At 44.7% G+C, this 25064-nt stretch overlaps 1 protein-coding gene across 2 annotated transcripts in view; it reads right to left on the bottom strand.

Moving 5' to 3' along the window:
• LOC123501000 (fibrinogen-like protein 1) overlaps positions 1-25064 on the bottom strand; it is a 93514-nt gene that overhangs the window by 17537 nt on the left and 50913 nt on the right. For both annotated transcript variants that reach the window (XM_045249555.1, XM_045249554.1), the window contains exons 3-5: positions 23591-23692; positions 11803-11915; positions 10768-10932 (exon numbers count right to left, since the gene is read on the bottom strand). In XM_045249555.1, coding sequence (XP_045105490.1) covers positions 10768-10932; positions 11803-11915; positions 23591-23692 — 380 coding nt within the window. The remainder of the gene's footprint in view (positions 1-10767; positions 10933-11802; positions 11916-23590; positions 23693-25064) is intronic.

Raw genomic sequence — 25064 nt, 5'->3', positions numbered from 1 at the left:
TTTTTTATCCAGACTTCTTTTACGGGTTCGAGATGGGAGTGTTCTCTCCGAGGGTGTCCTAGGATGTCACTGATTCAGTGCAGGCTCCAACTGGCGATCAGTAGGGTGTCCAGTTGGGCCAACATGAACGGTTTTCGATTCTCCACCTCGAAGATCGTAGCCATGCATTTTTGTCGCAACCGTGGTGTCCATCCAGACCCGGATTTATACCTCGCCAATAGACGCCTCTCATGTGTGGAGGCGACTCGATATCTTGGTCTTTTGTTTGACAACCGTCTCACCTGGGTTCCCCATTTCCGTTCTCTTAAGGTGTCTTGTCGGCAGGCATTATCCATTCTTCGGGTTTTAAGTCACACCTCTTGGGGTGCGGCCAGGGACACGTTGCTTCTGCTTCACCGTACACTTATACTTCCCAAGCTGGAATACGGCTGTGAGATCTACTCATCCGCAGAGGATGTACGACTACGCACGCTTGACCCCGTGCATCACGCTGGGGTCCGCTTGGCTAAGGGTGCATTTCGGACATCTCCAATACCTAGCCTTCTTGTGGATGCTGGTTTCTGGCCGCTCGACCTCTTGGCTCCAGGCTTCGATGCTCCAGTGTTGGTTTCGCACTCACTGTCTTCCCGATTCTGTCCCTTATCTGTCAATTTTGCACGACTCAAGTTCGCAGGCGTATGCCACTCGACCGAGTCTACCTAAACCTTTTGGCCTTCGAGTGGCAAATCTTATGGCGGACTTACCTATCGACCCCACTCCTGTGCACTCTTTCCGTCTCTTACGAGTTGGTTATTGGCAGCTTCCCGTTATCTCAATATGCCCTCCTACCATGGATGGGAAGAAGGATTTTCTCCTGGCGCTGTCCCACACACGGTTTTTAGAACATTTATTTATCCATTCTAATGACATCCGGGTTTTTACTGATGGTTCCAAATCCGACGCAGGCGTTGGATTTAGTGTTGTTTTCCCCTCTTTTTGTCGGTGTGGCAGCCTTCCTTCAGTGGCATCCATCTTCACTGCGGAACTGTCTGCCATAGTCCAAGCCTTACAGATAAATTTTACTCTACCGGTTTCGTCTTTTACAATTTCTAGTGACTCTCACAGTGTTCTTACTGCTCTCTCTTCCAGTATTTCCATTCACCCATTGGTATTATCAGCCCTAGAGTGGCTATACCTATTTACCAGAAGAGGATATCGTGTTGGGTTCTGCTGGGTCCCTGGTCACGTTGGTGTTCCAGGGAATGAACACGCAGACCTCCTCGCTAAAAGGCAGCAAATCGCGCTCCATCTCCTGCTCTTATTCCGTTCCGAGATGTTTTTCCTGTAATTCGTGAGGTAGTTGCAGCAATTTGGCAGAGGAGATGGCTAACGTGGGTAGCCACTTCGAAAATGGGAGAGCTCACTACTTCCTCTATCCCTCAGTGGACATACTCCCATGTCCGGGATCGCCGTGCACAGACTTTATTGACACGACTGCGCATAGGTCACACGTACCTTACACAAAGGTACCTGTTGACCAGGGACCCTCAGCCTTACTGTGAAGACTGCCTGATGCCGTTCACCGTGCGGCACGTGCTGGTAGATTGCCCTAACTTGATCGAGTTACGTCACCGCTATCTCTACCGGTGTCGCGGTAGAGATAGCGGTGTCTACTACTCGTATATCGCACAGGTGCTTGGACCAGCATGTCTGGCTCCAGGCCATTTATTTTTATTATATGTGTTTTTAATATTTTATATAATTTTATTGTATTTTTAGTATTTCTACTGACTTTCGGTTTTATTGTTTTTAATTGATTTTAGTTTTCATAATCTACAGAATATATAAAATACCGTAGCGGCACCATATGACCGTAGATGTTGCGGCGCTTAAAATTAAAATCCATCCATCCATCCTGCAAGGAATTATCTTGATGTGAGAATTGCTCTGCGCTAGACTCGCACTCTGAGGAGCATTGCAATGCTGCTGTTTACTGTTTCCATTGTAGTGATGATCACCAGGTGCGTTCCAGGCGATGCCCTAGGTATCGTTTGGAGCAGGACATTTTACAGCTCGATAACAGTCAGTTTATTAGCCTTGGTAGTGCCCGACGCGAACTCCTTTACCGCCAGAAGGATGGTACTGGTGCGACATTCTATGCTTCATTGGCCGCACGATCTTCAGGTGAGTCTGCCGGTCAAAAGACAACTCCTTCTGCTACCTCTCGCTCTGTTGGGGCGATTGGTCCTGTTCATTTGGCCAATAGGTTTTTCCTTTTGCCCGATGACTTGGTTGAGTCATCTCTAAGAAGTTACGAGAATAGTACGGACTTGACCAAAGTCACCCATATAGTAGATGTCCATTTGCCACCTGTATCTCCTAAGCCTTTGAAGGGCCTCACCAAACGGCACCGTGGCTCTGCGGAGTCGATACAATTAGCTAAGGCTAAACAATCTAAGGTTTCTCCCGGTGCACGTGACCGTGAGTCCTCCAGGGACCGCTCTGCAATGGTAGCACCAGTTGTTTCTGTCCAGCCTTCTGTGACGCCCTCTGTCTCAGATCGAGCTTCTTGAGATGAGGACGGTCTTAGCATGGAAACGTCCGATGATATTGTCACAGCCGTCCCTCGTGGAACCACTGTATCGGAAAGTGCAGTCCTGCCTGATCCTCGTCCTCCGAGGACCGGTGATGATGGTTCGCATCACCCACCGATAGGCCGAAAGGCTGCGGTCCAACGACCCGGCACATCTCAACTCCCGGTGTCTTCTCGTCGTTTGATTATTTCTAGTCAGGTGAGTCACGGGCAGCCTTCAAAAGGCTCACCCGTCCACTGCATTTAAATAGTCATGTTCAAGCTCCTACAGTGGAACTGTAGAGGCCTTCGCGCCTCGTGGGGAACTCCGAGCTTTGCTGTCGGAGTTCTCTCCAGCCTGTGTAGCTCTACAAGAGACTATGCTAGGTGATAGTACTTATTCTAGTCCTCCTGGCTATCGTGCCTTTTTTAGCACTCCTTTCCCTGACCAGGGCCACCACGGTGGCACAGCTATTCTAGTCCGTCAGATATACCTGTTATCTCGTTACAACAACTCTCCCTTCAGGTGGTTGCTGTTAAAGTCTTTATGGGACGACTGTACACCATTTGCAGTTTATATCTCCTCCTCGGCTTCCTGTCTCCAGGGTGAGCTTGACGGCCTGGTGCGTCAGCTGACTCTGCCTTTTCTTTTGTTGGGATATTTTAACGGCCATCACCCATTGTGGGATGAAGGTGCTAGTAATCTTCGTGGGGTTTTAATCGGTTCTTTTATTGAGGATGAGGATTGAGGTTTTAAATTCTGTGGATGTTACACATTTCCACAGTCTTACTGGGACTTTTACCGCTATCGATCTTTTTCTGTGTACATCTAATTCTTTTCTTGATTTTAATTGGCGGTCCTACCGGATTTACACGGTAGTGACCTCTTTCCGATTTTATTGGAATCTGTCAACTCTGAGCCACAGTTCCGGCCCACACGCTGGGTATTAGACAAGGTAGATTGGCCTCGATTCACAGATCTTAGCTCTTTTATCCGTCCGCTAGCTGACTTTTCTACTTGTGCTGAGGCTGTTGATTATGTTACCGATTTTTTTTTTATTTCAGTAGCGCTTCAGACAATCTCTAGGACGTCAGGTCGCTTTACTAAGCGTCCGGTTCCTTGGTGGAACGCAGCCTGCACTAAAGCTGTGCAAGAGAAACGGGCGGCTTTCTCTCGTTCCCGGCGGCATCGTGGGGACCCGCAGTGTCTGGAAGCTTTTCGGCGCTGCCGAGCTCGGACCCGCCGCGTTTTGAAAGAGGTACAAAGAGCCTCTTGGAAAGCTTATGTGTCTTCCATTAATGCCCGCACCCCGCTTACAGATGTCTTTAACAAAGTCCACCGAATTGCTGGGAAGTATTCTGCTCCTCCCCCACCAGTTTTGTTGTGTGGTGGGCGAATGGTGGCAGATCCTAGGTCGCCGACCTCTTCGCGGAGCACTTTGCTAGTGTTTCCCGGCGGCATCCTGCAGCCCCGGGCGCACGTTACCGCCAGAGAATGGAATCTCTCGGCATAAATTTTTCTTCCTCCGGAGGGGAGTCCTATAATGTCCACTTCTCTGCCTTTCCATCTTCTTGGGCTGTGGCAGTGGTTCTCCCATTTCCAAAGCATGGGAAAGATCATCTCCTGGCTACGAATTACCGTCCTATATCTTTGACGTCTTGTGTTTGTAAAGTGTTAGAAAAGATGGTAAATGTAAGACTCATGTGGTATTTGGAGAGGGGGAAGTACTTGTCATCGGTACAGTACGGATGAGGTCTACTACGGATGCTCTTTTATCCCTAGAGTTTTCTATTTGTGAGGCCTTCGCTAATCACCACCACCAGGTTACTGTATTTTTTGACCTGGAGAAGGCCTACGACACAGCTTGGTGTCATGGGATTTTACGTTCCTTGTTTAATTTTGGTCTCCGTGGCCACCTTCCTATTTTTATCCAGCAGTTTTTATCCAGACGTCTTTTACGGGTTCGAGTGGGGAGTGTTCTCTCCGATGCTACTGCTCTAAATGACGGTGTCCCACAGGGAAGTATTCTTAGTGTTACGCTATTTGCAGTTGCAATAAATGGTGTTATAGATACTCTACCGGATGGCGTTCACAGCTCTTTATATGTGGACGACTTGTGCATCTCTTTGCTGCTGCTAGGATGTCACTGATTGAGCGAAAGCTCCAACTGGCAATCAATCGAGTGTCCAGTTGGGCCAACATAAATGGTTTTCGTTTCTCCACCTCAAAGACCGTGTCTATGCATTTTTGTCGTAATCGTGCGTTCATCCAGATCCCGATTTATATTTAGCCAATAGACGCATCTCATGTGTGGAGGCCACTCGATATCTTGGCCTATTGTTTGACAACCGTCTTACTTGGGTTCCCCATTTCCGTTCTCTTAAAGCGTCTTGCAGGATGGCACTATCCCTTCTTCGGGTTTTAAGTCACACCTCTTGGGGTGCGGACAGGGACACGTTGCTGCTGCTTCACCGTACACTCATACTTCCGAAGCTGGAATACGGCTCTGAGATCTACTCATCCGCAACGGATGCACGACTACGCACGCTTGACCCCGTGCATCATGCTGGGGTCCGCTTGGCTACGGGTGCATTTCGGACATCTCCAATACCTAGCCTTCTAGTGGATGCTGGTTTATTGCCGCTTGACCTCCGGTGCCAGTCTTCGATGCTCCGGTGTTGGTTTCGCACTCACCGTCTTCCCGATTCTGTTCCTTGTCTGTCAATATTGCGGGACTCGCGTTTGCAGGCGTCTGCCACGTGACCGAGTCTACCTAAATCTTTTGGCCTTCGTGTGGCAAATCTTATGGCGGACTTATCTATCGACCCCACTCCTGTCATCTCTTTCCGGCTCCCACGAGTTGGTTATTGGCAGCTTCCTGTTGTGTCATTATGCCCTCCTACCATTGATGGTAAGAAGGATTTACTGCCAGCTCTGTCCCACACACTGTTTTTAGAATACTTTTTTTTTATCCATTTTAATGATATTCCTGTTTTTACTGATGGTTCCAAATCCGACACAGGCGTCGGGTTTAGTGTAGTTTTTCCCTCTTTTTTTCGGTGTGGCAGCCTTCCTTCATTGGCGTCCGGTTTTACGGCGGAGCTCTCTGCCATAGTCCTAGCTTTACAGATAATTTTTACTCTCCCTGTTTCGTCTTTTACAATTTTTAGTGACTGTCGCAGTGCTCTTACTGCTCTCTCTTGTCCAGTCTCTCTTAATCCTTTGGTTTTATCAGCCCTGGAGTGGCTATATCTTCTTACTAAACGAGGATATCGTGTTGGGTTCTGTTGGGTCCCTGGTCACGTTGGTGTTCCAGGGAATGAATACGCAGACCGCCTCGCTAAAGAGGCAGCAAGTCGCGCTCCATCTACTGCCCCTGTTCCGTTTCGAGATGTATTTCACTCTATTCGTGTGGCGGTTGCAGCATTATGGCAGAGGAGATGGCTAACGGGGGTCGCAACCTCGAAAATGGGAGAGATAACTACTTCCACTATCCCTCAGTGGACATACTCCCATGTCCGGGATCGCCGCGACTGCGCATAGGTCACACGTACCTTACACAAAGGTACCTGTTGACCAGGGACCCTCAGCGTTACTGTGAAGACTGCCTGGTGCCGCTCACCGTGTGGCACCTACTGTTGGAGTGCCCTAGTTTGATCGAGTTTCGACACCACTACCTCGACCGGTGTCGCTGTAGCGATAGCGGTGTCTACTATCTCTCAAAGGTCCTTGGACCAGAGTGTCTGGCCCAAGGCCATGACGTTTTTAGGTATTTGGAAGAAGCTGGCCTTCTCCAAAAGCTATGAATTTTATTATGTATTTTAATATTTTATTTAGTTTTATTGTTCTTTTTTAGTTTTTAAACTACTTTATTGTGTTTAACTGTTTTTTATTTTTTATTTTTTATTTAACTACTCTGACATTTCAATTTGTTGAAGCGGCGCCATATGACCTTGGCTGTAGCGGCGGTTTTCTTTTTTAAATCCATCCATCATCGTCGCAACCTCGAAAATGGGAGAGATCACTACTTCCACTATCCCTCAGTGGACATACTTCTATGTCCGGGATCGCCGTGCACAGACTTTATTGGCGTGACTTCGTATAGGTCACACGTACCTTACACAAAGGTACCTCCTGACCAGGGACCCTCAACCTTACTGTGATGACTGCTTGGTGCCGCTCACCGTGCGGCACCTGTTGGTAGAGTGCCCTAGTTTCACCGAGTTACGACACCGCTACCTCTACCGCTGTCGCTGTAGAGATAGCGGTGTCTATTATATCTCAAAGGTCTTTGGACCATAGTGCCTGGCCCAAGGCCATGACGTTTTTAGATTTTTGGGAGAAGCTGGACTTAATTTAATTTTTATTATATGTATTTTTATGTTTTCTTAAATTTTATTGTATACTGTATTTTTAGTTTCTTTTGATTTTAGAATTTTTCTTTGTTTTTAGTTTTGTAGTTCTTAATTGCTTTTAGTTAGTTTTTTTTATGGTGTCCTTTTTTTTTTTAGTTAGTTTTTTTTATTTTATGGTGTCCTTTTTTATATTTCGTAGCGGCGCCAGATGACCGCTGATGTTGCGGCGCCTTATTCTAAATCATCCATCCTGTCTAAGGAATACAAATTATGTAACTTGAATCTCGATTCGTAGGGAATATCCGTCATCCCCTGTATCCTTTTAAACATTCTCCGTTGCACTGATTTTAGTAGACCTATATCCATCCTATAATGTGGGCACCAGAACTGTAATGTATAATCTAGATGTAGTCTTGACGTTGCTTTGACTGAAACCATACTAGCGATCAGATAGAAGATTGTGAGTGATACATGCTTTGTACTCTACTTGTTGGAGATAGATTCAGATATGCAAGAAATTAAAACAATAGGACGGTAGTTTGAGGGATTAGAGCTGCTACTCTTTTTAGGAACAGGCTGAATGTAGGCAAACTTCTAGTAGACAAAGTAGAAGTCGATAAATAGAACTGAGAGTTGACTTTTAGGCAAAGTTCAAGCACAGAGGCACAGTTTCTGAGAACAAATTGAGAGACCCCATCAGGTCATAAACTTTCCGAGGATTTAGACTAGCGAGGACATGGAAAACATCATTGTATAATGTATAATGTATAATGTATAATGTATAATGAAAGTAAAGAGGGAAAGATGAGGAAGTAAAGTTGTTTGAGATATTTTTGGCTGGTGCCAAAAGTCACGGGAGAACTTGGATCTAGTAAAGTGTTGACCTTCCCTTTTAATGATTGAGTTTTTTGCTGGTTGAAGAACATACATGGCATGCAATATAAAACACGTGAAATTCTGTTGAAGGAAGGATCAGGTGCCTTTTTTTCATGTATAGCACGGAAACAGGCTGTGTTAAACCAAATTTCTTAAGATTTAGTTCGAAAAAAAAGTGAAGAATATATTCCTCCAGGCTAGAAGCTATCTTCTTTCTTATGCACTCAGTACATAGATATGTGTGTCTGATATTGAAGCAGTAGCCATTCCAAGGAAAATCTAGATACTAATTCCTCCTCATATCTCCAGAACTGGAAGAGGTGGAACACCAGAGGCACCTCCACTTTAAGGGATCTTGATGAGGGATTAGAACATTACTCTGTCACTACACCTGTTTATATTCACAATGAGTGGAAGAAACACATTGTGAATGTAAACAGGTGTAGTGACAGAGTAATGAGCATTAAGCTAATGTATGGAAAATATATAATTAACATCATCAGTGCCTACGCACTACAAGTAGGTTGTAGAATCGAGGGGAAAGTGGATTTTTGGGAACAGATGGATGCACAAATCACTGGGATGGGTGAAGAAGAGAGAATCATCCTTGGGGGTGATCTAAATGCACATGTGGAAAGAAATAGAAATGTTATTGAGAGAATACATGGAGTATGGAGTGTGGGAGAGAGAAATGAAGAAGGTGAAAATGTGGTGGATTTTGCAGTGACTTTCGACATGGCAATCTTGAATACTTTTTATAAGAAACAGGAAAATCAGATTTGGACATATTGCAGTTAAGGAAGGAAAAACCAGATCGATTTCTTAATGTGTAGGAGAAATAACCTGAAGGAAATAAAGAATTTTAAGTTTATCATAGCGTCGCACCTCAGCACAGGCTGATCGCGATAGACTACGAGATGAAAGAGGAAAGAAGGGCAGACAACAACGAACATCAAGAATTAAATGGTGGAGGTTGAAGGATGAGGAGTAGAAAGCTGAGTTAAAATCAAAGTGCTGGACAGGATTGTAGAAAATGAAGATCCAGACACATGGTGGACAACAAACAGCAGGCACATAATTGAGATAGGGGAAGAAGTATTCGGAAAAACATCAGGCAAGGATCTCCCGCAGGATAAGGAATCTTGGTGGTGGAATAATGAGGTGAGAGAGAAAGTTAAGGCAAAAAAAGAGGCAAAGAAAACATATGATAGGATGGGAAATGAAGAAACAGAAAGAGCCTACAGAGAAGCAAATAAAGAAGCGAAGAAGTCGTTAGCACTAGCGATAGCTATTGCTAACATGTACGAAGGCTCTAGGACGAGGGTAAGGAGCAGCGTGGGAACAACAGAGGAGTTCTGTGTGAGAGTGGGTCTGCACCAGGGATCTTCTCTGAGCCCATATCTATTGAACCTACTCATGGATGATAGTGTTCAGAATATAAAGGAGGCACCGTGGGCCATGTTGTTTGCGGATGACATCGTCTTGGTGAATGAAAGTAGAGATGGTGTAGAGAGAAAGTTGGAGAGATGGCGAGGAGCATTGGAAGAGAGAGGTTTGATAATTAGTAGGGAGAAGACGGAGTATCTGAATTTTATTGGTCGACAGGAGAGTGAAGTATAGATGCAATATATGAAGTTAAATGGTGTCAAGGAGTTCAGATACTTGGGCTCTCATAAATCAGCGGACGGCAGCCTGGATGGAGAGATCATTCACCGTATCCAATCGGGCTGGAAGAATTGGAAAAGAACAACTGGAGTGCTCTGTGACCGAAAAATTAGTGCCAGAGTAAAGGGAAAAGTGTTCAAGTCAGTGGTTCGACCCGCAATGTTATATGGTGCGGAGACGTGGCCAATAAAGAAAGCACAGGAGAATAAGTTGGAGGTTGCTGAGATGAGGATGTTAAGGTGGATGCTTTGTGTGACAAAGAGGGGTAAAGTGAGAAATAATTTTATAAGAGGAACAGCCAAAGTAACGGAGGTGACAAAGAAAGTACAAGAACGGAGAATGCGATGGTTCGGTCATATCAAAAAGAGAGAACAAAGATATGTCGGCAGAAGACTATTGGATGTGGAAGTGGAGGGAAGAAGACGACGTGGCAGGCCAAAGAAAAGGTGGAAGGATTGCATCGCAGAGGACCTGATGGAGAGAGGATTGAGTGGAGAGGAGGTTGGGGACAGAGCCTTGTGGAGAAGACTAGTGAGGAACAGCGACCCCATATGAAAATGGGAACAGCTGCAGAAGAAGATGACGGATTAGAACAGGACAAAATACAGATATGAGATTGTGAGTGGAGTAGCCCAACGGAGAAGATAGGGTGAAGGTTTAAGCAAAAGGAAGGCTGGAAAGAGGTTAAGTTAAAGAATATTGTGCGTATCCCCTAGATGGCCAGAAATACGAGTAGGGTGTTACACAAGTTGCTCTAGAATCCCAGATCATGGAGGATGGCAAAACTGAAGACTAGTTCACCATGATGGATACTGAAGGGAGAGGAAAAACAAAGCTGGTGGTGAACATTGATATGTCTTCTAGAATGGAAATCTCTGCAGTAGGAAAGAGTGAATGTGCTGCACTCAGGAAGGATTAACATAAAAGGGCTCCCCAACTATCACTTTCGCTCATTCATCATTCAGCTCATGTCGGAGCACTCACTCATGCACGATCTCACTCTCATTCACGAGCTAGTATTATCGAGGCACATCGTTTATCGCTATCGCAAGGCTATCGATCGTCAATCATTAGGTGCTGTAGCTGTATATCAATATCAAGCCTGATACAACCAAAAATCATCTTAAATGTTTGTATATTCCATATCTCGCAAAATCTGTCACAACATATATCGCCCTCTACCTCCGACAACCCTCCTGCTACCAAGACAACACCAATACAGGAGATGGCAAAGAGCTTCGATACCTGTGTGGAAAAGGTAATACATGAAAGAATAATAACCTTATTGTACCTGATACTTTCAGACAAGTGAGATCTACCTAAAGGTGGTGTAGGAGGCTTGGAACACTCCTAGTTCCAAGTCGTGCAAGATGAATTCCACCTCAAAGGGTTGTCGGAATGTTAATGAGTGCAGGGGCGCCAGTCCATACCACCACTCCCCTGCTCCGATGTGGCCAAAGCCTTCACGATACTCCGCCCACGACCTGTAGTAGTTAGAGTAGTAGTAGTAGTAGTAGTAGTAATAGCAGTAGTACTAGTAGTTATAATAATAGTAATAGTAGTAGTAGTAGTAGTAGTAGTAGTAGTAGTAGTAGTAGTAGTAATAGCAGTAGTACTAGTAGTAATAATAGTAGTAGTAGTAGTAGTAGTAGTAATAGTAGTAGTAGTAATTGTTGTTGTTGTTGTTGTTGTTGTTGCTGTTGTTGTGGTGGTGGTGGTGGTGGTGGTGGTGCAGTAGCAGTAGTAGTAGTAGCAGTAGTAGTAATTGTTGTTATTGGTAACAGCAGTAGTAGTAGTAGTAGCAGTAGAAGAAGCAGAAGTAGTAGTAGTAGTAGTAGTAGTAGTAGTTGTTGTTGTTATTATTATTATCATTATTATTATTTATTATTATTATTATTATTAGTAGTAGTAGTAGTAGTAGTAGTAGTAGTTGTTGTTGTTGTTGTTGTTGTTGTTGTTGTTGTTGTTGTTGTAGTAGTAGTAGTAGTAGTAATTGTTGTTACTGTTGTTGTTAATGCTTTTGTTGTTGTTGGTAGCAGCAGAAAAGTGCAGTGGTAGTAGCAGTGGTAGTAGTAGTAGTAGCAGTAGCAGTAGCAGCAGCAGCAGGAAAGTGGTAGTAGGTGGTAGCAGTAGTAGTAGTAGTAGTAGTAGTAGTAGTAGTAGTTGTTGTTGTTGTTGTTGTTGTTAATATTGTAGTAGTAGTAGTAGTAGTAGTAGTAGTAGTAGTAGTAGTAGCAGCAGCAGTAGTTGTTGTTGTAGTAATAGTAGTAAAGAAGAGGAGGCATTTTTTGTGTGTGATGGAGGGAAGAAGAAAATAAATCTCTCTCGTGTCACCTGCCGACATCTCCACATACCTGTTGAAGTTTTCAAGGCCCAATGTTGAGTTTTGTCTGCGCAGTATAACCGTCCAGCCTCCATTCTCCTTGGCGCCGACACTCCCCATGTCACAGTACGCTTGCACGGATCTCTGCTGGCACACTTTTTTTTTTTTATTTTTTATATAAGAAGGAAGACCGGCCCAAGGGCAACCAAATATGTAATAATATAAAAGGCTCACTGAGGTGCCAGTTCCCCCAAACAAGATGAACAGAAAACAAAGGAAGAGGACTCCAAAAAACTACGTAACGTTAAAAGTGATGGATATAAAATTTGTTTTTAAATCAGACCGTTTTTAATATGTGTAAATATATATATATATATATATATATATATATATTTTTTTTTTTTTCATTGTCAAACCTGTTATATTTCCGAATACAACGAGAGAGAGAGAGAGAGAGAGAGAGAGAGAGAGAGAGAGAGAGAGAGAGAGAGAGAGAGAGAGAGAGAGAGCATCAGGAGGTCCGCAACAAAGGTATCTTATCTGTTCCATTGTATAGCCACTGTCATTTTAGTCATTTTAAAGATATACCTTTTTAGAATGTATGCAACTAGCTAAACCTTAGAGTATCTAATGTATAATTCATAGGACGGAGCAGACGGAGCTAAATAGGAGGTGCAAGTCTGTGACTGATAGTGGGGATGTTGTAACGTGTCAGTCCAGACGGTGAGTTGAGGCAAAGTGGGTTGTCCGTGATAGCGTGGGACTTTTCTTGCATATGTTACTACGTCTGGTCAAAGCACGAGCCTTGAACAGTAGCAGGACACTCTTCTCAATCTCCAAAAAGACTACCATTTGGGGGACTCTTGTTATTCTCCAAGGCATTAGTTTGTTTTTTCTTCTTTTTTCGCGAGGAGCAACCGTCTCAGAACAAGTGCTGAATGTTACAGTCGAAAAAGTAGCGCCTAAAGACAAAAACACAAGGTGGAGAAAATGAGTGGTGAAGTGCACGAACATTTTTGTGCACTGCGCTCCACTCTGTAGCAAAGACGGGCAGGGTTTGACAATTACCGAGGCAACACAACACGCCAGCAACTTAGATATAATTCATAAACGCTGTGCTCTATCACCATAACTATTTTCTTAGGCCATGTAGGTGATTAACCAGGTTCTCCACTATGTTTCTATTGTTAATAATGTAATAATCTCTTTAATTTGTGATGATCCGAGAAAATACAACCTTAAATAAACCTTTTACAATAGAGCAAATGCGGGCAAAAATGTCACACAATATGGTCCTCACAACGGTTCGTAGTAAAGACCAGAGACCAAATATGGTAGAAGCGTTGTGTGGATGACACTTTTTTTTCGCGGACAGTAAAAAAAAGTGAAGGAGTAAAGGAAATTAAAGAAGGAAAAAAAAAAAGACAACTGCTACTGTTCCTGGGGATGGAACATGCATAAAGACACCTTTCATATAATCAAGGAAAGATCAAAGAAAATTCATTGTAACGGCATAGACTCCATATACTTGACGTGTGTCGGTGGAACAGCCTGAATATTAGGCGGGGAAAGTCACAAAACAATAAAAAGGCGTCCTGACTTTATTTGTTTTTACCTAGCGTCATCAAATTTTGCATGTAGCTCCCCAATAGCAGTACGCATGGACCTGTGAATTTCAGAGTCTATGGTGTGCCATAGTTTTATTCACGCATCTTCTCATACACGGGAATGTATAGTCACGCTGTTCCTGTATTGCCACGATTCTTGAGTTTATTTTGTGTTGTGTTGAGTTTCTAAGAGTTTCCTTCACCTGAATAATAAGCTGCTTCGCATGGCTGCCTGAGGAGAGTAAGATGTTGAAAGCCACAGACAAAATGAATGAGAGGGAAAGTAAGGCGAGAAAAAAAATATGTTCTTATGTATGTACTTTTTTTTTTCCTGCGTGTGATTGATTGTATGATAAAGGATGTTTTGATGTTTGCTATAGGGATGGTAGATAATTCTTTCTTATATGCAAGAGGGAAACTAACCAAGGGCACTAAATAAAAAGGCCAACTTCAAATGCAAGTTCCCTAAAAGCCTGCAAAGAATTAGCCGAAATACAGGGACAAATATCTCAAAACCTCCCTCTTAAAAAAAACTGAAGTTGTAGAAATATGGAAATATAGAAGCAGGCAGGGAGTTCCAGAGTTTACTAGAGAAAGGTATGAATGTTTGAGAATACTGTTTAACTCTTGTATTCAAGAATTGGACAGAATAGGAAAGAGGAAGAATAAAGCCTTGTGCAGCGAGGAAAAGGGAGGAGGAGGCATTTTATTATTATTTTCTTATGCAGGGGAGAAGGCTATCAAAAGGGCAATAAAAAAAAATAAATAAATAAATAAATAAGTATTGAGTTAGCCAAAATTAGGGAGCAAATGTCTTGACACCTCCCTCTACAAAGAGGTCAAGTCATAGGAAGACGGAAATACAGAAGCAGGTAGGGAGCTCCAGAGTTTACCAGAGAAAGGTATGAATGATTGAGAGTACTGGTTAACTCTTGTATTAGAGAGTTGAACAGAATAGGGATGAGAAGAGGAAAAATACCTTGTGCAGCGAGGTTGCAGGAGGTGGGGAGGCATGCAGTTAGCAAGCTCAGTAGAACAGTTAGCATGGAAAAAGCGATAAAAGATAGAAATTAAGAGATGCAAGATTTCGGCGGTGAGAAAGAGGCTGAAAACAATCAGTCAGAGGAAGCGAGTTGATGAGATGAAAAAATTTTAATCCCACCCTATCTAATACAATTGTTAATGGAATCCCCCACCATGTGAAGAGTACTCCATGCAGGGGGCGGAAAACGCCCTTGTCCAGAGTTAGCAGTTGGAGGGGCGAGAAAAACTTGCGGAAACGCCTCAGAACGCCTAACTTCATAGAAGCTGTTTTAGCAAGAGATGAAATGTCAAGGTTTCAGTTAAGATTATGAGTAAAGGACAGACCGAGGATATTCAGTGTGGAAGAGGGAGATAGTTCAGTGTCAATGAAGAAGAGGGGATAGTTGTCTGAAAGGTTGTGTCGAGTTGATAGATGGAGGAATTGGGTTTTTGAGGGATTAAAAATTACTAGATTTTCTCTGCCCCAATCGGAAATCTTTGAAAGATTAGAAGTCACGCGTTCTGTGGCGTTTCTGCTTGATCTGTTGATTTCCTGAAGGGTTGGTCGTCTCTGAAAGGGCGTGGAAAGATGTAGGGTGGTATCATCAGCCAGACTCTCTATCAGTAGCTTTTGATATGTCTATCCCGACAGGAAAACCTTCACCGAAATTTCTAAAAGAGGATGACCAAGACACAGTAAGAAACGCCAAAAGATCACCAATAGTGCCATACTGGTGATCAAATAGAAAATTGTAACGTGACAGATGTTTAAGAATCTCTCTATTGAGGATAGATTTAAAAACTTTAGATAAGCAAGAGATTAAAGCTATAGGAATGTAGTTTGAGGAATTAGAACGGTCACCCTTTTTAGGAACAGGTTGAATGTAGGCAAACTTCCAGCAAGAAGGTAAGGTAGAAGTCGATAGACATCGTTGAAAGAGTTTGGAGAGGCAAGGTGCAAGCACAGAAGCACTGATTTTGAAAAGAATAATAGGAGGGATCTCCTCAGGTCCATAAACCTTCCGAGGGCATGAAGAACGTCATTACAAAGAACTTTAATTGTATTCATGAAATAGTCAGAGGGAGGAGGAGAGGGAGAAACAAGCCCAGAATCCTCGAAAGTGGAGTTGTTAGCAAAGGTTTGAGAGAAGAGTTCAGCTTTAAAGAGATGGCAGTGGTGCCAACGGGATGAAATAAAGGAGGGAAAAATGAAGAAGTAAAGTTATTAAAAATCTTTTTTGACCAGATGCCAGAAATTGGACTTAAAGTTGAAAAATTTTGACATTTATCTATTTATGAAGGACAATTTGGCAAGTTGAAAAACTGACTTGGCATGATTCTGGGCAGAAATATAAAGTGCGTGAGATTCAGGAGATGGAAGGCTCAAGTACCTTTTGTGGTCTCTCTCTCTCTCTCTCTCTCTCTCTCTCTCTCTCTCTCTCTCTCTCTCTCTCTCTCTCTCTCTCTCTCTCTCTTTTTTTTTTTTTTTATTTAAACATAATTTATACAGAAGAACATGTACCCAAAGGCGCACTGTCGTGTGCTACCTATTCTAAGGGTACTACAATCTATTTCTCTACAATATTTACAAGACTTAAAAATAGAAAATATACAAGATGGTCAGCATGTAAATGGAGCACTGTTCTTTTCACTTCACTAGCACTATTCACGCACTGCACTACACTGAGTGTCACGTCACAAAGAGTGTCAGAGGAGTTGGCAGTGTCTGTCTCCACTTATGTGCCATCAGTTTGACACTGTGTGTGTTCATCTCCTGGACGTGAGGCACCGCGGCCGTGAACAAGTTCCACATCCTGGAGACGCGTCCTGCGAAGGTGCGTTGATGCTGACACCCGTGGGATCGCGGCACCTCTACGGCGTCACCACCATTGAGCACCGTTCTCGTGCTCCGTGCGGTGACTCTCAGAGGATGACGCAGCCCTGCCAGATGTGGCACTCTTTGCACCTGTGCCTTATGGAACACTACGATTGCCGCCACATCTCTGCGGTGTTCCAGTGAATCAAGGGACGCTCAGGCTCTGGGTGAGGTGGTATTGCAGCATCTACTAGCCGTATGGCGCGGCGTTGGATGCTGTCCAGTCTCCTTCTGTGTGTGGCGGCACAGGACATCCAGGAGAGAGCTGCGTACTCAAGGTGGGGCCGCACCTGTGCCTTGTACAGCAGCAGTCTCCCTTCCTGTCGAGGAAACTGGCGATCCTTCTGAGAGCGGAGATCCTGTGAGAGGCTTTCTTGGCAATGGATTTGACATGGCTGTCAAACCTCAGCCCTCGATCCACCTCCACTCCAAGTATCTTGACGTCATCTTGGAGTGGGAGAGCAGCAGCGCCAAAAGACAACTTTCCTGCCATTGCTGCCATGGCGGCTGGGGACCGAGAGACAACCATTGCCTGTGTCTTCTCCGGCGCGAATGTCACTTGCCAGCGAGCACCCCACTCCTCTATCACTCGTAGCTGCTGATTGATGGCCTCAGCAGCCCGCCCACTGTCCTGGCGTGGATAGGTATAGGAGAGGTGCAGTCATCAGCATAGGCCTTGACTCCTGGCAGTAGCTGGAGAAGATCATCCACGTAGATATTCCACAGGAGTGGGCCAAGAATTGAACCCTGTGGCACTGATGCCTCCACAGGCAGGGACTCAGATGTTTGCCCGTTGACAACCACCTTGAGGCTTCTGTCCTGCAGGTAATTTCCCAGGAGTCGTAGCAAGCCACCCTGGATGCCTTTAGCACGAAGCTTTTCCAGTAATCCGTTGTGCCATACTTTATCAAAAGCTCCAGCTATGTCCAAAGCAACCACTATAGTGTCCTTGCCGTCGTCGAGGGCGTCCTGCCACTGCCTGGTGAGAAGCATCATTAGGTCGGAGGTTGACCTTCCAGGTCTGAACCCAAACTGTTGGTCTGAGAGGAGGGCATTGTCCTTGAGATGGCTACACACCACCTCTGCCACGACCCTCTCAAACACTTTACCCACCACTGACAACAGGGATATGGGTCTGTAGTTTTTTGGGTCCGTCCTGGAGCTTTTTGTGTGCAGGAACTACTCGAGCCTCCTTCCACACTGAAGGCCAGACGTTTTCCCGTACACAAGTTGTGAAGACTTGGGTGAGAGGGGCAGCCAGTTCCTGGGAGCATCGCTTCAGCAGGTGCGGGCTGATGTCATCAGGGCCGGTAGCTTTCTGTGTGTCCAGCCCCGCAATAATCGCTTCACCTGCTGATGCGTCACCTCCACCATGGTGACAGTCTTCTCACATTGCTGGACCAGCTGAGGCGGTGGCTGCTGTGGATTCCCCACCTTCATTTTTCCAGCAAACAAGGAAGCCAGCAACTGTGCCCTCTCCTTACTGCTGGTGGCGACAGTACCGTCCTGCTTGCTGAGGGAGGGATGGATTCTTGGTGGCCAGTTCCTGTTTGTCCTTAACAAGGGACCACCAAGTTTTGTTTCCTACGCCAGTGCCACACAGTTTCCGGCGCAGGCTTTCCTCCCACTTTTTTAAGGCCCACTTGCTGGTTACCACCATCCTCCTGCATGCAGCCCTATGCAAGTCCTTGTTGCGCCGAGTCGGGTTCCTCTTGTAGCGGAGCCAGGCAGCATACTTTGCCTCAGCAGCAACACGGCAACGGTAGCCAAACCATGGCTGATCCGTCGGTCTGGTGGTGTATTCCCTGTGTGGGACGTGGCGTCTCTGGAGGGCGAGAAGGTGAGAGGTGAGTGCAAGTGCTTCACTCTCTGCTCCTCCCTGTAGCAGAGTGGCCCATGGGGTGTGGGTCAGGTCGCGGCGCAGGGAAGCCCAGTCTGCTTTGTTCCACAGCCAGATGGTGCGGGTGGTGGCCTCGTCCCGAGCCACGCCCACTTCCAGCTGTGTCAGTACAGCGTGATGATCAGAGCTGCCCACGAGCCCCAGCTGATGACACTGAAGCTTGTCCTCCTGGTAGTCTGAGATGACAGGGTCTAATGTCCCTCCTCGTTCATGTGTGGGAAGGTGACATGATCTGTCAGACCCTGCACCTCAGGAGATTCTCGTAGGCGTCTCTTTCCAGGTGGTGATTGAGATCCCCCACAATCAGCACGTGGCTGCAGCTGTGTGCCATCATCAGGTTGTCTAAAGTCTCAGTCAGGTACAGGAGTGAGTCAGGCCCTTGTCGCGGGGGGCGATACAGGGCACACAGTAAGAGGGCTGAGCGGTCTGCCAGCGTTACTCGGAAGTACATCATCTCCATCAGTGGAGGCGTGTCTATGTCGAGTAGCTGGGCCTGCATTCCTTCCTTGAAGCAGACAGCCACTCCACCTCCTGTTCGCTCCTGTCGGTCCCTCCTCACCCAGTGGGTGAAGCCCTGCATCCTGCCATACGTGGGCTCCACCTCACTGTTCAGCCATGTCTCTGTCACCACAACAACGTCTGCATTGTGTCGTTGCACACAGTTGTGGTATAAGTCTGCAAGGTTAGTCCGGAGACCACGGACGTTGCTAGAGACGACCTTTAGTTGGCGGCGGGGCAAGCTGGCTGTACCATGGTGAGGGATGGTAGTGAGCGAGGCCTGCTAGTCCGAGGTGGTGGTTAGGGTCCGCGGCCGACTGCTGGTACTGGTGAAGAGGAGTGGTCCACTGCCGCCCCTGGCTCTGATTCCAGATACCAGGCTGAGGAAGGAGTGGGCGAGGTTGTGGTAAGGACTGAAATGAAGTGAGGTGGTGGGCGGGCTGAGGCGCTGCAGGTGGGAAGGGTGTGGCTGTGTGTCTTTCCACCGTAAGGAGCCGCTGTATGAGACGCTCCTGACGTAAATCGTCAGTTCTGGCGTGGCAAGTAGCAGAAGTGTGTCCTTTCCGTGAGCAGTACTCACACACTTTTGCCTTGGCTCGCTTTTGTGTCTGCTTGGTGGCCTGGTGAGTCCTCAGTCCTTCGCTGGACACCTTCCTCGCGTCCTGCTGCACTTCCCTCTTAGTTTTCTTTTTTCTCCAATCTCCTGATGTGGTCTGAGGAGAGGTTCGTGGGCGAACAGAGGCACCGCGATCTACTCCGTTCGCTGTATTTATGGAGGAAGAGTCCCTGCTGCTCTGTGTGGCGGTAGACGTGGTAGTGAGTACCGAGCAGTCACTCTGTGTGGCAGAAGGAGTGACAGTAGACGCTGGGGAGGTGTCACAGTCGCTCTGTGTGGCGATGGAAGCAGTGGAGGTAGGCGGAGCGGTCGTTGTTTCCCGGGCAGGCGAAGGGAAGGTGGAAGTTGAGAAAACAGCTGAGTGGCGGAGCTGTTGCGGTTTATCCGAGCTCCACCACGTCCTCCACCTCTCAGAGTCCTGACAAACCACCTCCCAGTGTTCGTCAATTGACTCTGCGTGGGCGCTGACTGCCTGAGAGCGTGTGGCTACTTGCGTCTGGCGCTGTTTTGACGCTATCAGCCTGTCTGCTACTCTGAGAGCCGCAGCAAACACGTCTCTGTGTTGTATGATCAAGTCTCGGTCGTCCTGGAGGGACTTAATCACACAGTTTTGTTGAGAGGCTTCCTCAGTGAGCTTCTCAACTAGTGAAACTAGCTCTCTCTCTCCAAGCCCTCCCACTGACTCTCCCCACTGTCGTCCGGTAGTGGCGTTGGGGTGTATCAGTCTCCTCGATGATGTAGGTGACGGGGTCCGGGATGTTTGCTTGGAGTCGTAGCTGCTCCGTGTAGCTACACTTGAAGACTGGCGTATCCCCAAGGCAGCTGTTGTGACAAAGGTTACGGCAGGTTTCCTCGTCACAGCTCACGTGTTGAGTCTTAAGTGTTGCTTTGCCACAAACGCAACACCAATTCTGTGGCTGGTAGCCAGGCAAGTCTCGCCTGGCTATGGGGCGATGGGCGGGGCTAGACATTGAGGGAGAGGATAAGTGATTCCTGGGGAATTGTGGAGCCAGGTGTGGGGGCGACAACGAGTGTTGGTTCTAAACGACACGTGCGACACTAACACACTCGTGAACACAGACACTGAACACTGGCACAGAACACAAAGCACTTCCCCACAGGCGCACAAAAAACACACGACACTAACTACCTCTCCCACAAGTCAAGCCAAACCAGCCACGGAGAGAGATACAGGTTGTTTAAAAACTACCTTGGAGAGATTTGGCAACTGTGTGCTGCCTTAGGCCTCGCGTCAGGTCAGGCCCGGGTCTCGGTCACTGCACGGGTACAAACACTCTTTTCAAGTGATTTTTCAACACTATTGCAAGGCTTAGCACACCTTACACTTTTACATGGACACCAGGACACTTAGCACTTCAAGCACTGAAATTTTCACAACACTGCACTTTGTTAAACCACTGTAACACCACGAAAACACGGAGCTACCACGAGTCTCTATTGAATTAACATTAACAACCTTATTTATGACTCCATTTCATTTTATCAACCACTCTATTTTGAGAACAAAATTCCTTGCTATCTCTCTCCTAAATGCCAAATTTGTTTTAAAGATTGAATCTATTACATTTGTCATCAACATTTATTAAAATACTTGTCCTACAAGCAAACGATGAACACGTTATTTATTTTTTTTTCTGCTGATTTCAAGTATGTTTTCAGAATTTTCCTATCAGACAGTTTTTTTTTCTGTTATAGCATATTAAAATTCAAACAATTATAAGTAATAAATGAGTGATATTTCAATGAAACTTAAGTTTAATATGTAGAAATGTATTCTTTTTTAGCGTATTTTGCTTCTGGGAGATCCCATTTTAGTGTTCAACCGTAATCAGCCAACATTGAAGAGCTCCACTTCCCTTGATATCGAGTTTCCATGTTCAGAATAAACTGGTGAAATCTCTCGCCATGCTCGTCGCTGACGGCACCAAGATTTGCAAGGAAAAGTCAATGTGAGAGTCTTGAAAGTTGGTTTTTAGGTTCATTTTGCATCCCAAGGCCTTGTAGGATGTCAGTAAATCTTTTACGATTTCAGAATAATTATTTGCTCTGTGATTCCCTCAAAAAAGTTCTTCAATGACAGTCATGGAGCTTTTTTCAATATCATTTAGCTCTTCATCAAAATTCTGGTCTCTCATTAGCTTCCTAGTTTGTAATCTAATAAAATACCTTCTTTGATTTTTGCGTCAATTACTCTTGGAAACTTATTTTTCAAGTATGTGAATACCTTGCCAGTTCTATCCATACCTTTAACACATTTTCTTGATGAACCCTATCTTAATATGAAAAGCAGGCAGATAATTTATTTGAAAATCACAATGTCACTTACGATGAAAACTTACTTTGAATTTTTTCTGGAGAAAATTTCAGCCCTTTAACCTGGTAGCAAGAAGTTCAGGTTTTTTTGACTAGTTGAAATCCCGCACAAGATCATTCAGATCTCTCTGACTCAATAAATGTGGTTCACTTGAAGAAGAGATTGGGTGAAACTCTCTTTTTCTTTTTTCCATAACCTCCTCACTTGACTCATCATCACTCAGTTACTTCCATTTGCTTTGGAGGGTCAGGTACAAGGTAGTCTTGATTGCGAAGTACTGGTCTAATCGGAGATGACAAATTATTTTAAGTTTATTTGTATTTTGAAAGTTTTGCTTGTATTTCATATTTGTAACGCAGAAAAACCGCTAGATTGAAATTTATCCTACGCAACACATGTAACGTAGCATACCGTGGAACAGAAAATGATGATTGAAAAAATTGGACATTAACTTTAGATTCTGCATACAAAAATATATAAGATACAGCTTTTGTTTTCCTTGGTGTTACGTTCACCGGTTAAACGGGTAAGATTGGCATCGGGGAGCCGGTGAACAATAACAATAAAAAAAAAAAACACTGCAGGTTCAACTGGTGAGGAAATGCAAAGGGGGCACTTAAAAAGCTATTTTAATAACCCAATAATGAAACTGACATACACATAGATATAACATGAAACATGAAACTGACATACACATAGATATAACATGAAACATATGAAACTGACATACACATATACATATAACACAGAAATAAATACAACAATAAAGAACCCAACTTAATACCTAACAATAATCCTAATCCTATATGGAGGCAATGTGGTAAAAACGGACGAGGGGAAGTGATACTTATGCGATGTCGCAATGGTGAAGTGCTTGGTGATGGTTGATCCCACAGTAGTCCAAGAGGCGTTGTGTTCACTGGTTGAGGCCTGGACCTCGACTGACTTTCCAGAAAGCCGAGCTTGCTTTAACACTTCCGCTGGAGTCGAATGGGGCCGCGTGAATCCAACTTCGGGACAGTAGCTGGGCTTCATGAGACGGTGACGTGGAGGGTTCATGAGACGGTGGCGTGGAAGGTTCATGAGACGGTGACGTGGAAGGTGAGGTGGAGAGGTGGCGAACGAGGTAGCAAGCGGAGGAGGTGATGGTAGTGGAGTATGTTACGGGGGGCCGTAACACTTGGGACAAATTTTTTGTTGACCAATATTATTTCTGGTTCTATCCTTAGATAACTACGTACTGTACGTACCTCCCTGACTGCTTTTGTATTTCCTCTTTCTAGTGACCTGAATTTTTTCAAGATGAAGATTTCAAGACAAGAGAGAGAGAGAGAGAGAGAGAGAGAGAGAGAGAGAGAGAGAGAGAGAGAGAGAGAGAGAGAGAGAGAGAGAGAGAGAGAGAGCACACACACACACACACACACACACACACATGGAGTACTCTCTCTTCGCATGTTTGGGGGATTCCACTCACACAGTTTATTAGATAAGGTGGAATTAAGAGCTTCTTGTCTCATCAACTCCCCTCTTCTGACTGCCGGAATATCACATCTCTTACTATCTTCTACCGCTGTTTTCATGCTAAGTGTTCTACTGATCTTGCCGAATGACTCCCCTCCTTCTGCGCCCTTCCTGCACAAAGATTTCTTTTTCCTCTCAGCCCTATTCTTTTCAAATCTCTAATTTAAGAATTAATTAGTACTCACAATCATTCATACCTTCCTCTGGTAAACTCTGGAACTCCCTGCCTGCTTTAGTGTGTCCATCTTCCTACGACTTGACTTTTTTTTAAGAGGGAGGTTTCAAGACATTTGTCCCTGATTATGTGGCTAACTCTTTGATCTTTACGGTAACTGACAATGAAGTGGGCCTTTTTTTTTTACTTCTACTTGTCCTGTGTTCGTTTTCTCTCTTGCACACACACACACACACACACACACACACACACACACACACACACGTACCTTAGGATCAAGAGTTGGGAAGGTTTGGTACACCCCACTCAGGGCTTCGGGCTGCTGCCAGTGTATATCCGAGCAGTCCCGAGGCAAGTAGAAGGCGTTAACCTGTTGACATTATGTGTTGGTTATCGTTATACTTATGCAAGAAGCACGTAATAGTGGCATAAGGGATTTCTGTCGTTAAAAAACAATATTGGTGAACTTCAGAGTACTACGCGAATTTTTTTAAGTTGCTTGGTCATAAGAGGCTCGCTCAGTAACTCGCCATTAGCAAAATTCCAGGAAGGAAGGAATAATAACGTGGCATGTCATGTGTATTCCTGAAATATCTTTGAAAACAGGTATAACTTTGAAAACAGGTATAACGTGTATGCCCTAACCTTCCATTTTTTGTGTTGCATTCGTTTTGCCTCATATCCCCTTTGTTGTAACCCCAATACCGCTTAAATGATTCCACCATGTCCCTTCCTAACCTACGTCTCTCTAAGGAATGCAAATTAAGTTTCTTCAATATCGGTTCATAGGAAATATCCCTCATCCCCTGTGTCTTTTCAGACATCCTCCTTTGCATTGATTCTAATAGACTTATATCCTTCCTATAATATATACCGCATAATCTAGATACAGTCTGACCAGCGCCAAATATAGTTACGATATTATTTCGGGACTCCTGCTTTTAACACTCCTAAAAATTAATCCTAGTACCAAGTTTGCTTTATTTCTAACCTCTATGCAATACTTTTACTGACCAAGATTGGAGCTAACTATAACTCCAAAGTATTTTTCGTATTCTGAACCAACCAGAACCTCGTTATTTATCGTGTATTTATAGTGTAGTTTTCCTCTTCCTACGCTACGTACTTTGTATTTATTAATGTTGAATTGCATTTGCCATTTGTCTGTCTATTCGTTCATCCTATCTAAATCTGTTTGCAAGGCAATAACATTCGCCTCTGAAGTAATCAATCTACCTATCTTCGTGTCGTCTGCAAATTTACTAATGCCAATACCCATTCTCCTAATCAAGTCATCAATATATATATATATATATATATATATATATATATATATATATATATATATATATATATATATATATATATATATATCGAAGTAACAAGAGCCCAAAAACTGATCCCTGTGACATCCCTCTAATGAATTGAACTGAACACTCTGAGTTAGTTCCGTTAGTAACTGCCCTCTGTCGCTTATCGTCTAACCACATCTTTATTCAGCATAATACTTTTTTCTCTTATCGTCTTAACCTTTCTCAAGAGGCTCTGATGTCTTTTTTTTATGTAAGAGGGAAGACCGTCCAAGAGCAACGAAAAATTATGATAAAAAAAGGCCTATTGAGATGCCGGTCCCCAAACAAACTGAATAGAAAGAAATTAGATGGGGACTCCGAAAGGAGTGTGTGAAGAAAGAGACTAATAGGCTGTGACTGCCCCCTTGTGTTGTAAGACACAAGGGGAAA

The sequence above is a fragment of the Portunus trituberculatus genome, unplaced genomic scaffold, assembly GCF_017591435.1.
Source record: "Portunus trituberculatus isolate SZX2019 unplaced genomic scaffold, ASM1759143v1 PGA_scaffold_64__5_contigs__length_350985, whole genome shotgun sequence".
Classification (NCBI taxonomy): domain Eukaryota; kingdom Metazoa; phylum Arthropoda; class Malacostraca; order Decapoda; family Portunidae; genus Portunus; species Portunus trituberculatus.
This window is presented reverse-complemented; position numbering and strand designations above follow the sequence as displayed.